Source organism: Mauremys mutica, chromosome 1 (assembly GCF_020497125.1).
Source record: "Mauremys mutica isolate MM-2020 ecotype Southern chromosome 1, ASM2049712v1, whole genome shotgun sequence".
Classification (NCBI taxonomy): domain Eukaryota; kingdom Metazoa; phylum Chordata; order Testudines; family Geoemydidae; genus Mauremys; species Mauremys mutica.
In genome coordinates, this window is record NC_059072.1 from 74,404,392 (window position 1) to 74,421,296 (window position 16,905).

A 16,905-nucleotide genomic window follows, 5' to 3' on the forward strand; every position below is an offset into this window, starting at 1 on the left:
GCTAGAAATTAATAAAACCAGTATTACATTAATAACGTTTTAGTCATTCACATGTTAGGGATGGGCAACTGGAAATTAAAGGAAGAAATTATTGATCCTTCTCACTGGAAAGATGACTTGTAATAAACATGTTATTGCAAAAGACTGGCCAAAGGCATTGACCCATTAGGCATCACTCATTCTCAAGGTAGTAGTAATACTCCTATAGAGTACATTAAACTTATTTTTATACCATTCTATAAATGTATTTTGTTTAAAACACAACACGATGCAGCTCCAGTAATTTTTTGCTGCTGCTTATCTATTTTTAGCTTTTGGGTTCTTGGGCAATAACAGAGCTCCAGCAGTAACAGACTAATTGTAAGTTAATGTATTTGAAGTCCCTGCCCTTCATGTATTCATTGTAACTTGAAACTCTTTGGGGCATGTCACCGTAAATTACATCCAGGGGAGGCTTACAATATTTGGGTAATTTTAGTTGCACACCATTGTAACATTTTTTAAATTATGATTTTTGCTCTCTGCATTATGCCTTTCAAGCTTAAAACAACACATGCTTAATGCCTGCTCCCACTGAACTGAATGAGAGTTTTGTCGTGAGGTAGCAATGGGCCCTAAATGACTGAGCCATTGTTCTCTGGGTAGAGATGGGCTGTATTGTCATCCTTGCAGGATCATGCACTGAGGCTATTAGAGCACAAGGTTTGAAACCAGATCTGAATTTTTCCTAAGTGATTCAGAGTTTGAGTCCAGAAGGGAACATTAGAACATGTAGGTTGATTTCCTCTATGTCTCTGACCATTAAGTTTCATCCAGTTACCCCTGTATTAAGCGTCAAGAGGTGTTTGGCTAAAGCATGTCCCTCAGAAAGACTTGATCTGAACACATTAAGAGATGGAGACTCTGCCCCTTCCTTTGGTAGTGGACTGCTCATTATTTCCCAGGACTTGCCCTTCAATTGCCATTAAAAAAAAAAACCTGACAGAAATGCTTCTTCCTCATCCTCCATACAAATATTTACCAGCCTGAGGTGCAGGATGGGTCAGACTCGCTGCTGAACCTGTAACAGTTTTTTACTATATAAAAATGATGTGAATTTTATTTTACTACTCTGCATGGCTAGTAAAGGAAAGGGGAGATTTTCAGCTTGCCTAGAACTTGTCTAACTCCCATTGAAATCAATGAGAATTAAGCCCAGATCCTCAAAAATAGTCAGATATCTACATCACCTGGCTTTACAGGTGAAAGGCTACAAAACAATTCTTAATGTTTCAGTAACACACATGGCATATATAGAACAATGGTTGTGTGGTGTAAAATTTCTTTTGGGGGAAAACCTACGCATCTCATTTGCGAGTAATGCTGTAATCCAAAGTCATGGTTTAATACACTATTGTGTATTTTTATTCTTTCTCTCTATGTACATGTATATAGAAAGATAGAAGTAGCTAAATACTGTGTTGACAGGTGCTTTATAAATGCCTATGATTATCTGCTGAAACTTAAAATGGAAAGGAAAACTGTTATTTAAGTAAAATTAGCATGAAATGGTGGCATATTAATGGAAGTGCTCATCATATTCTTATTTTTGCAAGACTGATGATTTGATAACAATATATTTTCACACAGCTGTATTTTGTTCAGAAGTCTATTTGTACAAGTAGTACAGTGTGTAGATGACAAATGATGAGATATTTAAGTAATAAGAACTACTACATATGACCTGACCCCTGTGTATATCTAGTCCAGTATCCTATCTTTGCCACTGATGAATCAGGTGCTTTGCGGAATGTGTAAGAACGTTCATAACTGATAATGTTGGAAGACCTTATCCACAGGAGATGTTTTGTTCTAACTCATGCCAACCATCAGCCAAAAGATGTCCTAAAGCAGGTTTATAGCTCTGATTTTTTCTAAAGTAAATCTAGTGTAACTGTTCTCTCTCATTAGGCTCCTCTCTAGAGTGAAGTTCCCCAGTGTCTTATATGCATGTAAATTCCTCCTTTTTACACCATCATCTCATCCATACAGCGAGACCCTGAAGTTCCTGTCAAACTTTCTCTTCTTCAGGCACCAGAAGCATTTTAGAGAAAGCTATCATAGAGGCCTGACTCTGTACAGGCCTTTCTCCTAATTAGTTGAATGTAGGCTCCAAGACCCTGCCTCTCCCTAATATGTACCATGACCACAGATTCCTCTTGAGCTCTCACTAGCAATTCACCTAGATGTCTCAACACATTTTCTTGGTCAGTATCATCACAAGCTATCCATCTTAAACAGCATCCTTATCTCTTGGCGGGCATGACCAGTTTATTAGAAGGGATGTCCATGAAAGAGAGGGAGAAGATGCTGTTTGAGATGGGAGGTGGAATAACAGGCTGGTATCCCCCAGACTGAGCCCCACTTACTTAGGATTTTGGGGGTTTTTTGGATAAACTAGACGTGCTGGGGGCAATGGACCCCATCTTGGCTTTCATTCCAGTAATGTCAGTGAATATGGGGTATAGTGTACATTTTGGCTTTTTGTGAATACTCACAGCAATTCAGTGCTGGCTTCTTTGCTAGCCTTGTCAACATGAGTATGTGCGAACTGTAGAGCTGTCTAACCTCTGCAATCGTGATGAAGCAACTGCAAATTGGAAAAAAACCCTCTTTAGAATAACGAAGAAAATTAATTAATATATTTTCCCTCCCTGAAAATGTGACTGTTAAATTACTATGCAGCTCATTCTGTCCAACCTTCTGGGTTTGGTCTGGTCTGTACAACTCATTTAGTGTTGCTACATGTCTGAGGTACTGTTGAAAATCTGACTGCTTCAGGAAAAATAAGAGGTTTTCCAACTTACTGATGCCATTATTATTGTTAATACAGCATCACAGGTGTGCACTACAGTTTATAACAAAATAATGTTCATATCACAGTAAGGTGGGAAGTATGGTCCTGGAGCCTGGCTTAATGGACACAGAACTGGGAGGCAGGTAGCCCTGAGCTCAATTGTCATGTCAGCAACAGACTCCCTACCCTATGTGACCTTGGCAAGTCACTTAATCTACTCCATGCTTTAATTCCCTAGCTGTAAAATGGGAATAATACTTTCCAACCTCACAGTGGTGCTAGGAGGATAAAATCCATTAAAGAATGTGCGGTATTCAGATCCAGTGGTGATTAGGGTTATGTAAGTACCTACTTAGATAGTACCTTTATTCATAGCTGGAAACCACCTTTGAAATTGATCCCTTCTACCCTAGGACTTTGCACTAGTGCTAAAAAGTACAGAATAGAGAAAAGCATGAACATGAGCAGTGCAGTCAATGGAATTAGTGATGCGGTTAGTAACTTATGCCATTTGTGCTACTATATAAGACGTTTTAAAAAAAAGATACGCTTCTCAGAAACGGAATGTAGAGGGATACATTTTTATACCAAATTCTTTAAACAGCTGCAAAACACAGCAACTACCACCAATATACCAAGACACAGAAAATTAGAAGCGTTATCAGGTAGACCACAAACACTATCAAGAATGAAATACTATTCTGTGGTGAAATGAGTGCATAGTGTTTCTTTTTCTGTGTAGAAGGGCTAGAGGGAAAATTAAGACTGGTACTAGATAACATTGCCAATAACTGCAATGTGGCCTTTGCCTTCTGTTTACCCAGGGTCTTGATATTTAACTGCTAGCAACCACAGTTACTTCATCATTAAGCCGAGGGGTCAGATAGGACAAGAAAAGTATAGTACTGCAAACTGAGATTCTGGAACACTACTTGAAAAAGATTACCGGGGGGGGGGGGACACCATGTCATTCCCTCCCCCAGCTGATTAAACCTCTATTTTACCTGTGACCATACTAAACTTGTTCGATTCCAGGCTTAGTGCTAATTGCCCAAGTTCATGTTAAGTACCAAAGCACTTCATACCATCAGTTGTCATTTTTCGTGACTGCCCCGATGTTGTAGTTAATCTGAATCCAGCTGGAAGTGTTTCTGAGGAGCCAGGCATCATGCTGATTCCATGGACCTCACGTGGAGGAAACTGTCTTCGCCAGGAAGGGCCACGTCTGAAGTTCTTGTCATCGCTCTGCCAATACAAATGTTTGTGTTTGATAAAACTAAATTAAATTCGTGATTAGTTCTCTGGATGGTTGATTCTTCTCCAGCTGTTAAGTTTTTTTCTAGCAAATAGATTAGTGCATGTTTCATGCAATCCAATAAAAAGAAAGTGTATGTGAGACATTCAAAGTTTCTAAAGCAACTGCTCTTACAAGAAATACTGGATCAGAGGGTTTTCCCCTGAATCTTTTGCATGATACACTATCAGGGTTTTTTGGCTGCTGATGTAGAACTTTCTTAAAAATCAAGGAGGCATAAAGTATCACCACATACTCTGTCTATTGAATTCAAAGGCAGGAAATATTGATCAGATGAGGAGGAATAAAATGACAGAAGAACTGAATGTTTGGATTTAAAAGCTGTATTCAGTTAAATTCCGTGTCTGATTTTACTATTTAGAATTTTGGAGTCACATATATATTCTTTTTTCAACATAAATTCAGTCACCTGTCATATACTGGAATTTATTTATTATTTTTAAATAATTTCAGTTTACGTGAACATTTGTACCGTGTGTTTGTAACCACATGCAGAAAATCCTAGCTAGAACTACTGAGTCTGATAAAAGAGAAGACTAATGGTGTGGGTCCTGCTCTTGGTGGATCTGTGCCAATTTGCATTAATATTAATGAAAACAACATATGTACCGTACCTAGAGGGAGATATATTAAGTCAGCAATTTATAAACCACTTATCAAATTTCAATAAGTGGTTCTTGAATAGATTAATATTGGGTAAAAACGAATAGTGAAATCCAGTTCTAAACCAGTTCAACTATCAGTATTTACTCACAACCTGCTGTAAGGAACAAAGTATGGTTCTGAAAGTATTTTTCATACATCCTACTCCTTTTAGTCTATCAAGCGTAGTTTTGTCTTCCCTGATCAGGAGGCAAAGATCTGTCAATCAGAGATGGTATATAACTAAGGCCCTACCAAATTCTTGGTCATGAAAAACATGTCAGGGGCTGTGAAATCTGGCTACTGTAAGGGAGACCAGATTTCACAGAGCTGGGTAGTTGGAGAGCGCCAACTGCGGGCCAGGAGCACAGCTCTGAAGGCAGTGCTGCCACCAGCAGCAGCAAAGAAGTGAGAGTGACATGAGGGGAGGAGGGAGTCATCACTTTTGGGAGGGGCAGGGCTGGCTTTATGGGTGGACAAGTGGGTGACCACCCAAGGTCACATAGTCAGAGGGGTGCCATGGTCACCTTTTACAAACACACACACACACACACACACACACAGAGCCAACCCAAGGCTCCTTTAACTCTTGAATGCTGGGCCTGGACCTGGGAAGGGGCAGGGTGAGGGTGCCCCAGCTTGGGGTTCCTACGGTGTGCCAGGCTCCGGCTGCTAGTCCCGGACAGGCTGGGGAAGTACAGGCCTTCCTCTTCTTCGAGTGATTGCTCATGTGTATTCCACAATAGGGGTGTGTGTTCGCCACGTGCACCGGTGCCAGAATTTTTTCCCCTAGCAGTACCCGTAGGGGGGAGCTCCCCTGACCCCGGGAGTGGCACCTGCCTGGCATGGTATAAGGGGCGCTGCGCGCTCCCCCCACCCTCAGTTCCTTCTTGCCGCCAGTGAAGGTGCGGTGGAACTGCTCTTCTCTAGCTCTGCTGTAGCTTGTCCCCAGAACTGTTCATTGCGTTCAGCATTAGTACCTGTAGTTAGTTAGCTGTTTATTTAGTCAGTGAGCCCGGGCCCCGGGGTTTAAGTCTATGCCAAGAAGTGACCCGCACGCAGACTGTCTGCGCTCCTTGGGAGAAACCCCCTATCAGCGAAAGGTGCAAGCTTTGCAAGTCGTTTAAGCCTCGGACCAAAAGAGAAAGGGACATTAGGCTCCGAGCCATCTTGATAGAGTCGGTTCTGGCGCTGCCCCCGACCCTGGCACGCTGCTCAGAACCGGTACCCGGCTCCACAATGTCAGTATGTGGCGATTCTCCGGTGCCATCGACCAGCTGGCACCACTCCCCAACCACAGGGCTGACCAAGAGGGCCAGGAAGACTCCCCTTCGCAGTGGCATTGAGGGAAGTCTGGGACAGAGGCTAGGCCCATGTCGGGCAGTCCTTGATCCCCACTGGGCCCCAGGCCTCTGACTCAAGTTGAGCGGAGTAGCCAAGCCCCTCTGGGACAGGCCTCTCCGGGACGTCATGTCCATGCCGGTGCGGGAGCGCCACCGATGTCGGCCCTTCACTTCAGAGGCAAGCCACTGCTGGGATCTCCATGGTCGCCTCCGGCCCGGTACCGGTCAAGGGAACATTCCCAACACTGATCACCGCCCAGCAACCGCTTGGGGCAGAGTCCAGGTGGATCACCCTCAACGCCGACCAGACTGTCTGGCTGGATCCTGTCAGGTCAGAACTCACAGCACCGCTCGTCCTCAAGAAGCGAACATCGGTGGGACCGCAGCTGGCATCGCCATCGGTCCTCGTCTCAGACAGGGTACCGCAGTCAGTCATGGCATGGTCGTCAACGCCATTCCCACTTGACTCCCGCTCCAAGTATCCACCAGGACATCGCAGCCCTGGCCGTCAATCGCTGGCGTCTCGCCGTCACGGGTCCACCTGTCAAGGCCATTCGTAGAGCAGCTATTACCATTGGTGCCGGTCCTCCACGTCAAGATTGCAGTCCCGTGGCCGTCACAGATCCCGGCACCACCGCTCCTCCCGGTCCAGAGACAGCAGCAGATCTTATGCCAGCCTGGTCTCCATTTGTAGCAGTCCTTTAATGGGACAGGCCAGCCAACCTGGACAGGCAGCCCCGCTGGTTCCACAGCAGGTGCAGTGGCACCAAGCGTCATGGCTGGCCCAATGGTACCAGTGGGCATCGTGGCTTTCAGCGCAGCCCCCGGTGGGAGCTCGCTCGGTGGCCGGAGGTTCAGAAGCACCGTAGGCCTCCCTCTCCAGACCCCCAAGAAAGGAGTTGGTGGGACATACGTCCTCGGCACCGTGCCCGGAGTCGGACCAGGTGGTGGACCCTCCGGAGCCGGTTGAAACCCAGAGCACCGTACCGGCCTCTTTGCTCATCCCACAGGAGGACTTCAGGGCCCACTAACATCTCTTAAAGAGGGTGGCAGAAAGCCTACACCTCCAGGCAGAGGAGATGGAGGAGCCCTCGGACTCCTCTTTTAACATATTGTGCCCATCAGCACCAGGTAGGGTGGCGTTGCTTCTCCATGAAGGTGTGGCTAAGATTTCAAATGCCCTGTGGCAAACACCAGCCTCGTTGGTCTCCATCTCTAAGAAGATGGAATGCAAGTACATTGTACCCATTAAGGGGCATGAGTACTTGTATACCCACCCAGTGCCCAACTCCCTGGCGGTAGAGTCGGTCTACCACAGGGAACGGCAGGGTCAGTCAGCCCTGACCCCAAAGAACAAAGACTCTCGGAGACTGGACTCTTCTGGGAGGAAAATGTATTCATCTTTGAGCTTCCAGTTACGAGTGGTGAACTATCAGGCTCTCCTGGGCATTCCATCCACTGGTGCAAGGGGACATGGTATTTTCCCTGCTATGACTGGCCGGTTCCTTAAGGGATTGGATCATCTTTTTCCGTATTCTAGACTCCCGGTCCCACAGTGGGACCTAAACCTGGTGTTGGCTCATCTCACGGGGCCTCCATTTGAACCACTGGCCACGTGCTCCTGATCTCACCTCTTGTGGAAGGTGGCCTTCCTGGTTGCAATCACATCGTCCAGACGAGTCTCAGAGCTCAGGGCCCTGATCTCCGAGCCGCCGTACACGGTCTTTCATAAAGACAAGGTCCAGCTCTGCCCTGGTCTTGGGGATGACCCTGCGTTCCTCCCAAAGGTGGTCTCCGCCTACCACATGGGTCAGGATATATTTCTATCGGTCCTCTGCCCGAACCCTCACGCATCCAGTGAGGAACGCCGTCTCCACATGCTTGATGTGCAGCAGGCTCTGGCTTTCTACCTCAAGCGGACTAAGCCATTCAGAAAGTCCTTGCAACTATTTGTTGCCTCGGCTGAGCGAGTGAGAGGCTAGGTGATCTCCACTCAGTGGCTCTCCAACTGGATCATCTCGTGCATCCGTACCTGTTATGGCCTGGCAGAAATCACTCCACCACCCATTGCGAGGGCACACTCGACTCGGGCGCAAGCCTCGTTGGCTGCCTTAGTCACCCACGTCCCCATCCAGGACATTTGTAGGGCGGCCGCATGGTCTTTGGTTCACACGTTCACCTCGCAGTATGAGATCATCCCCAAGACCAGGGATGACACCAGGTTCGGCAGGACTATCCTCCGTCCTGGGAACTTGTGAACTCCTACTCACCTCCAACAGATATAGCTTGGAATCATCTATTGTGGAATACACATGAGCAATCACTCGAAAAAGAAAAGACAGTTTCCTTTCCGTAACTGGTGTTCTTCGAGTTGTGTTGCTCATGTCCATTCCACATCCCGCCCTTCTTTCCCTCTGTCGGGGTTGTCTGGCAAGAAGGAACTGAGGGCGGGGGGAGCGCGCAGCGCCCCTTATACCGTGCCAGGCAGGCGCCACTCCAGGGGTCGTGGAGGCGCTCCCCCCTATGGGTACTGCTAGGGGAAAAACTTCTGGTACCGGTGCACGTGGCGAGCACGCACACCTATTGTGGAATACACATGAGCAACACATCTCGAAGAACACCAGTTACGGAAAAGGTAATTGTCTTTTTCCCAGCATGGGCCACTCCTGGGGCCAGATCAGACCCGCCTCCAGGAACTTCCTCTGGCTGCAGGAAGCTCTGTGGCTGCTGGCTAGGATTCCAGCTCTGACAGCAATGCCGCCACCAGCAGCAGTGCAGAAGTGAGGGTGGCAATACAGTGACTCCCTGACAATAGACTTGTGATCATCCCCGGCACCTTTTGGGTCAGGACCCCCACGATTACAACACCATGAATTTTCAGATTTAAGTATCTACAGTTGTTAAAATCTTATGACTGTGAAATTGACCAAAATGGACCATGAATTTGGTAGGGCCCTATAACTCCTGGCCCACCCAGTCCACTCAATTATTTGCCTCCTACATGGGGGGCTCCAGCTCCCTTAGCCCTTGTAATTGTGTCATTTTAGCTTTTCTCTGCTAGTACAAGAAAGAAAGCTGAGGTAAACATTAAGACCTTAATCTCTCTGGTTCTAACATCTCCATCTTTAAAATAACCTCCCTATTTTACAGGACCATGGTGAAGATAAATTCATTGGTGTGTGTGTGAGGTACACTCCTACTATGGTGACAAGTGCCATAGGAGACGCCTATAAGGAACTTAATAATTGCCTATTTAATGCAGGATTTGGATGGTGTTCAGTATAAGTATGGGACAATGCCCTCACTGATGACGAAAAGAAATATTGAACTGCTGCCTCATTCTCTGAGCATTGTGCAGCCCGAGGCAGGAGTCCTGTGGGAAAAATAGTCATATAATTAACACTCATAATGCATATACACAAGGGGCAGTAGTAAGGTTGCACAGGCAACCTTAATTCTGGCATTTCCTAATTTTTGACTATTTGACTTTGTAGCCTTAATAACATTCTTTTAACGTGTGTATGTGCGTGTGTCAGTGTCCTCCTGAACTTAGTGTGTGGCTTTGAATTTTTTAAAGACATAAATTAAATTACTTACTTCATCAAGTCGTCTCTCAGTTCCTAGTGCTAAAAGATTGTTGTATTCTCTCTCGAGGATTTGCCGTGCCTATAGATAACACATTAAATAATTAAAATAATTGAAAATGAGCAAAAATAAAATCCAAAGTAAAAGTCAGGAAAGGACTTGCCTGGGTGTTTTGTGTTGGAATCTGTAATAATAAAGCTAAACTGCTGTAATCAAAGTTTTCATCCAGGGCTATAAGTGACCCATGTACACCACTTTCTAAGACATTATTTGCATATTCTCGTAGTCCAATAGCCTGTATCCAGCGTATGACTCGATCATTGCTCCAGACCAATACATCTACAAACACAATATAGTATCAGTTTACTATTAATTGAACTTTCATAAGCATACAGATACATGAATCTATATGGTAGTTAACCTACTACACCACTTTCCATACAAGGAATGCTAATACATGATTAAAATAACCTCAGTGGTTTCATTGTTGATGCAGAGTCTGGAAAGTTGATTACCTGTGTCTCCATTCCCACTCGCTATTTAAACATACCAAATGACAACCCTCAGCAAACACAGTTGTGTCAGCAAACGGCTTTACAATTTTCAGAAAATTTTTTACAGGTTCTTGAGAGAAAAAAAAATCAGTCCCCTGAGGTTCAACCTCAAGGGAAGGTGGGGTGGGATTAGTTAAACATCAGTGAGACGTACATAAAATAGCTAGAGGTCAAAATCTATAGTTTTCTTATGTGCCCGAGGCTAAAAAAAAAAACCCTTGTGTTGCCATTTTTAGTAACTAGCTCTTCTCACTTCTGAAAACTGTTTCATTAAGAACTGTGCTAATTAGAAAGCTATGGACAAGTAAAAGAGAGATGAGGTCTTATTTGAGGACTGAGTAAAAAAATAAATCTCCACATTAGAAAAAGAGACATTTGTACCACATTCTTAATACTTATTATTTTACTTGTGTAATGTTTTGCTTCTCTAATCAAACACAAATCAAAGATTGCTTTTTAATGATCTCCTTAACAGCTTAAGTCTCAGGTGTAAATAATCATGAGCCACTGAAGTCGTCAAACAGCAATAAAGTTAATTTAAATGGAAAGCAAAAAAGACCAGAATCCTTCCGTGGCTCCTGCCTCTGTCTGTTGCACCACCAGCACAAGGAGGCTGGAAAACTGTTAGTTTGGAATTCTGTGAGGAGGACTCCTCAGCTGGTTTAGGGCAGTGTAACTGTTCTTTTTTGAGTGTTTGTACATGTCCATTCCAATGTAGGTGTGTGCATGCCCCAAGCACAATATCTGGATTTTTTTCCCCAGTGGGATCTGTTGGGTTTGCTCCAGCACCCTCTGGTGCCGCACACTCATAGTAGCAGTATAAAGGGCCCTGCCGACCCTGCTTCCCTTCAGTTCCTTCTTACCGCCTGAAAAGGTTGCTGGAATCCTCATTGATCAGGCAGTTTTCTCCTAGTGGCTTTTCTACTTCTTTAATTATTGTAATTTGGTAGTTGGTAGGTAGTTTTTTAATAGATAGGCTGAGATGCTCGGTGTTGAGTCCGATTGTGGCTCTGAGGCAGGTCTTAAGGCTGCCTCCAGGAGGAAGAACTTTTTGGTGCAGTGTTTGAAGTCCCTGCAGATTTGGCAATGGTCTTACCTATGAGATTCCCTCAATCACTTGAGACAACTCAAGTGTGGGTCACTCAAAGGCATAGACTTACCACAGGAAGTGCAGGGTTTGAAGCCCAGTGACCAAGGCATGCCCTGGCACCGGGAGGTGGATGACCTCGCTAACTAAGTGCAGAGGCATCCAAAACTGTTGATGTCTCTAGTATCCGACGCATCAGCCCTCAGCTGGGGAATCCACCTAGGGTCCCTCACGCATCTGGTTCCAAGAAGAGCTTTCCCTCCAGAGCTCAGGGCAGTCCACCTATCCTGTCAGGCATTTCTACATGATATTACAAACAAGACTGTTTTGTTTCTCACAGACAATATGATGTGCATATTCTACATGAACAGACAAGGCAGTGAGTGTTCTACCCCTTAGTCAAGAAGCAATCTGACTATGGGAGCTCTCCATTGATCATTCCATCAGTCTAGAAGTGTACTACCTTCCAGGAATGCAGAACCAGCTGGCAGATTACCTCAGCAGGTCTTTCTCCTCTCACCACGAATGGTCCCTCCAACCAGACATCACAAGGGATATCTTCCAACGGTGGGAGACTCCCCTTATAGACCTGTTTGCTATCCAGAACAACAGGAAATGCCATCAGTCTGCTCCCTGTGACATTTCAGCCTGGGGTCTCCCATAGATGCGTTTCTGTTGTATACATTTCCTCCTGCATGACTGATTCACAAGGTTCTGATGAAGATCAAGTGGGACAGAGTGTGGGTCATTCTTGTAGCCTTGGAACACGGCCCAGGCAACATTGGTTCACCAATCTCATAGGCCTTTCGGTGGAGGCCCCACTATGGCTTTTGGTACACCCAGACGCCCGAGACCATGGTTGGCTGCTCCACCCGAACCTCAGCTCTTCTAACCTGACAGCCTGGAAGCTCCATGGCTGAATCCTGAGGAGCAACTTGCTTGGAGCAGGTCCATAGAGTCCTACTGGGCAGTAGGAAGTCCTCCATCAGGGCCACCTACCTTGCAAAATGGAAGTAGTTCTCCATCTGGTCTTTCCAATGGGGAATTCCACCTACCCAGTCCTCCCTGCAGCTCATCTTGGAGTACCTTCTTCTGCTGAAACAAGGTCTGGTCCTCTCTTCAGTTCAGATTCATCTAGCGGCCATCTCAGCTTTCCATCCGAAGGTTGACAACCAATCTGTTTTTTTGCTCAAGATGGTGATCAGTTTTCTCAAAAGCCTGGAGAGGCTGTATTCCCAGGTCAGAGAACCCATTCCTCCCTGGAATCAGAATCTTGTCTTGTCAAAGGTTACGGGTCCACTGTTTGAGCATGCTAGCAATGTGCTTGTTGTTATACCTCTTCTGGAAAGAGGCTCTCTTAGTGGCCATCACTTCAGCCAGAAGAGTTTCAGAGATCCAGGCCCTCAAATTGGAGCTGCCATATATGGTCTTCTTCAAGGATAAAGTCCTGTGCTCACACCCATCGTTCCTCTCAAAGGTGATCTCACAATTCCACTGCAGTCAAGCAATCTTCCTGCCAGTACTCTACCCTAAACCACATGCAAACAGAGAGGAACAGTGCCTACACTGGATGTTACATAGGCCCTGGCTTTCTATATACAAAGGACCATAACATTCTGCAGATCTAATTAGCTGTTCATAGCGATAGCGGAGGGAATGAAGGACCTACCCATCTCCACTCAGAGAATTTCATCCTGGTTTACTTCATGCATCTGAGCATGCTATGAACTCATGGGCATCTCACCCCTCAGCTAATCTGAGTGCTCATTGTACAACATCTCAGGCCTCATCTGCCGCCTTCCAGCACAGATCGCTATTCAGGATATCTGCAGAGCAGTAACCTGGTCATTGGTGCACATGTTCTCAACGCACTGTGCCAACACCCAACAGGCTAGAGACAATGCCAACTTTGGCCACACAGTCTTGCAGCCAGCCTGTCCTTGTACTCCGAACCCACATCCTTTACAACTACTTGTTAGTCACCTATATTGGAATGGACACGTGCAAGCACTCAAAGAAGAAAAAACAGTTACTAACCTTTCTGTAACTGTTGTCCTTTGAGATGTCCATTCCAAAACCCACCCTCCATCCCCTCTTATTGGAGGCAGTTAGTAAGAAGAAATGGAAGGGGAACAGGGTGGGTAGGGCCCTTTATTTTAGTGCTATGAGCGCATGGCACCAGAGGGCATTGGAGCCGACACAATGGATACCACTAGGGGAAAATATTCCGGTAACTCTGCTCGGGGCGTGCACACACCTACATTGGAATGGAAATATGCAACACATCTCGAAGAGCAAGTTACAGAATGGTTAACCACCATTTTTTTCTTCACTACCCATTCTGAAGTCCCTGCCGCAGAGAGCATTCCAGGGTTTGGATGGGGGAGTGACTGAAATGCAGTGTTCCAGCCATCCCTGGCTGTAAAATATTCCATTGGGGAGCATGTCCAATCAGCACAGATTGGAACAGCCTAAGGCCACTGTAACCTCTGCTGGGATCAGGGCTAGCACAGAACCAGCACCAGTAACCAGTTACTCCATGTGCTTCTCCATGCACACCCAGCACACACCAGGGAATTTGACCTTAAGTCCTCAGCACTATGTAATTCTTTTGCATTGGAGTATGACACCATCTCTGCTGATGCAAGCACAGATTCGGATGTTACAGTTAATTCTGTCCCACTAGTTCTTGTATTGTCAATTCTTCCAAAGAAAGTTGCACTTGAAAAGAGTTAACTGAAAATGTTCTGGTTTCCTGTAATACTAGGTAATGCTTAAAGGATTCACTTCTAATAACAGTTTGAAAGAAAGCCTCACTCTTAAGTGCAAGGCCTGTACCTTGAGCTTGCATGCTCTCTAGGAAGCCTTATGTAGGAAAATACCGTTTAACAACTATTACGTCATACAATAAACCTTGTTCTTTGGGAACTAACATTATAGGTCAAGGCCTGACACACAGTGAAATGGCAAGTTGTAAATTTGAAACAGGTGCCTTTTCAGATCTTAAAGACCTGACTTGATGGGAATTCATCCATGTAATTTTATTTAAATCTGAGCTGCTTTAAAATTAGGAAACAAAAGCAATGCTTTTCTAAAGCCTGACGTTACGCTCCTAAATTCATGCTTAGGTATTGGCCAGATTTTCAAACATGCTGCACCCAGCAGTTCCCATTGACCAGCACTGGGGACATTCTGAGGCAGTTGGACTTACCAGTTTTATGGCCAGTTTCTACTGGCTGACTGGTGCAAAAGGACTGAAGTGGGATCTGGTGCACAGTCCCTGCCCCAAAGAGCTTACGATCCAATTTGGCCAAACACATACACACCAACATATTCTTGCAACAACCATTCAGGAATGTGTCCCGGTTTAGCAAAGTACTTAAGCATGTGCTTGACTGTAAGCAAATTCTTAAGTGCTTTGCTGAATAGGCATGGATTCAAATTTGTGCTTAATGTTAAGCTAATGGGTAAATCATTTGTTGAATTGAAGACTATAGTTTGAAGTCTCACAAAGAAAAAAAAATCACAATACCCATTCACTGAGACTGTTACCTTTTATTTCGTGCTGACTCACTTCTCTTCTTCTTTCCAATTCTTTTCTGTCATAATTCAGCCTCTTTAAACACATGATCCCATACTGCAAGCTCGTTCTGTTATTTGAGAGAGAAACATTTACAGAGTAACATAAGACATTTAAAAGAAAATAAGGTTGTGGATGTGAATGTATTTGAAATATTTACTACATTTTATATACGGTAGTTCAGTGTGCTCATGTATCAAATCATAGGGGCAAAGAGCCAAAAAACATAACAGACTAAAAAATGAAATGAGCACAAGCAAAAACGAATGGGGTTTAACTAAGTTATCGAGCAGAAATACATTTTACATTAAAAATGTATCCAAAACAGGCCAACAAATTATGTGAACTTAAGTGCTCTATTGAATCAGGATGTAGGCAGGAAGAGGTGTTTATTGTCAAATCAGACGGTAAAGAATGCATCCTTGCAGGAATGGCTGCCTCCTTTGGTAGATGAATCTACTGCCCACTTGTTTTTTCCACTGTAATCTGAAGTAGCTTAAACATTTTCTTTATCATCATGTTTCTTGTCTACCATCTTCTGATGCTGTGCCTGTTAATATATTTTTTTTTACAATTCATGTAGTGTTACAGTTACATTTATGTATTAAGGCTACTCTCTGCATCATGGAATTGCATTCCATAACTAATCATACTTACAGTTGCTAGGTCAAAAGGAACCTCTTTCATTTTCACATAGTTTATTGGTGCTGATTGTTTATATTTTCATGTGGTTTTCTAAAATTGGAACAACCTTAAAACTAAAGCTCTGTTAGCTTATGCTGCACTGAGCATAATATTACATCCACATGCTTGTTTTGAGAGGCCTTTGTAAACATACCGATGAAAGCTATCCACCATTTTTAAATGCACGCGGAGATCTTTCTTCGTCAGATGATCTAACATCCTTGCGTCTACCAGGCACTCCATAAAGTAACTTCGGTACTGAGGTAAACCCAGACTGGGGAGCCATTCATTACCAATCCATTCATGGTTCATATCACCATAAGCAAGGGTCTATAGAAAAATAGGAGACTTCACATTTTTATCTATTTGGGTCAATGCCACAGAATGAAGGCAGTCTATCCATCTGCTGTGCCATTTCAAAAAGGAGTTCACTGTCTAGGAAATTCACACTGCTTTCTGTAGTAATTCTGACAATACTACCATTTGGGCCTCAAATATGTAACTAAAACGCTATTAGCTCTCTGTATACATAAAATATTTTTGTTACATAAAAATATGATCTCTCAATATCATCTCTACCACCTTTTGAAAATGGAAATTCTAGTTGTAATAAGAAATAATGCATAAGAAAATTCACATCATAGCAAAATCAAGAAAATCAGGCATAGATTGAGGGAAATTTGTTACCTGCCTCTGCTTCCAGCACCAGTAACAGTAAGTAGCCAAATGCACACCACTAACAATATGTTTAAAAGTGTGACTAGCACAAATGAAATGCACCTTGTGGGACTATCAATATGTGCATCCTTGAATAAAGAGAAAAAACAATCTTTGGAGAATTCCAAAAAACACTACAATTCAGGAATACTTTCTGCGTTGTGAGATTATAGTAGAAAACAAAAGTATGTGTGTAATGTGGTGCCTGCCCCACACTGAGCTCTAAGGGTTTAATAGAGCTCTCAGGAGGCAGCCAATCAGGGCCAATCAGGCCTATATAGAAAGGAAGCTTCAGGGCAGAGGAAGGCAGTTCTCTGCTGGGAGCTCAGGGAGGAAGGACTGTGTCCCTGGAGGGCTGAGAGAACTGCCAGCACCCTGGACAGAGCAGTGCTGCTAGCAGGGACCGGGGGAGCGAGACACAGCTCCTGGCTGGCTGCTGGGTTTGCAGGCTCAGGTCCTGAGGCAAGGAGGATGCTAGGGCCATGAGGAAATGGCCTGACAATTTGCTGCAGTAGCCCAAGTGACTGAACAGCGGACTGCAGGTCCCCCGGAAGTGGGGAGC

General features: G+C 44.7%; 1 protein-coding gene across 5 annotated transcripts in view; it reads right to left on the reverse strand.

Moving 5' to 3' along the window:
- The window catches only part of PPFIA2 (PTPRF interacting protein alpha 2), a 677,602-nt gene that overhangs the window by 3,680 nt on the left and 657,017 nt on the right, over positions 1-16,905 (reverse strand). For all 5 annotated transcript variants that reach the window (XM_044979837.1, XM_044979845.1, XM_044979876.1 and 2 more), the window contains 6 exons: positions 15,781-15,956; positions 14,915-15,012; positions 9,885-10,060; positions 9,734-9,802; positions 3,922-4,081; positions 2,538-2,629 (listed from right to left, as the gene is read on the reverse strand). In XM_044979837.1, coding sequence (XP_044835772.1) covers positions 2,571-2,629; positions 3,922-4,081; positions 9,734-9,802; positions 9,885-10,060; positions 14,915-15,012; positions 15,781-15,956 — 738 coding nt within the window. In that variant the 3' untranslated portion in view covers positions 2,538-2,570. The remainder of the gene's footprint in view (positions 1-2,537; positions 2,630-3,921; positions 4,082-9,733; positions 9,803-9,884; positions 10,061-14,914; positions 15,013-15,780; positions 15,957-16,905) is intronic.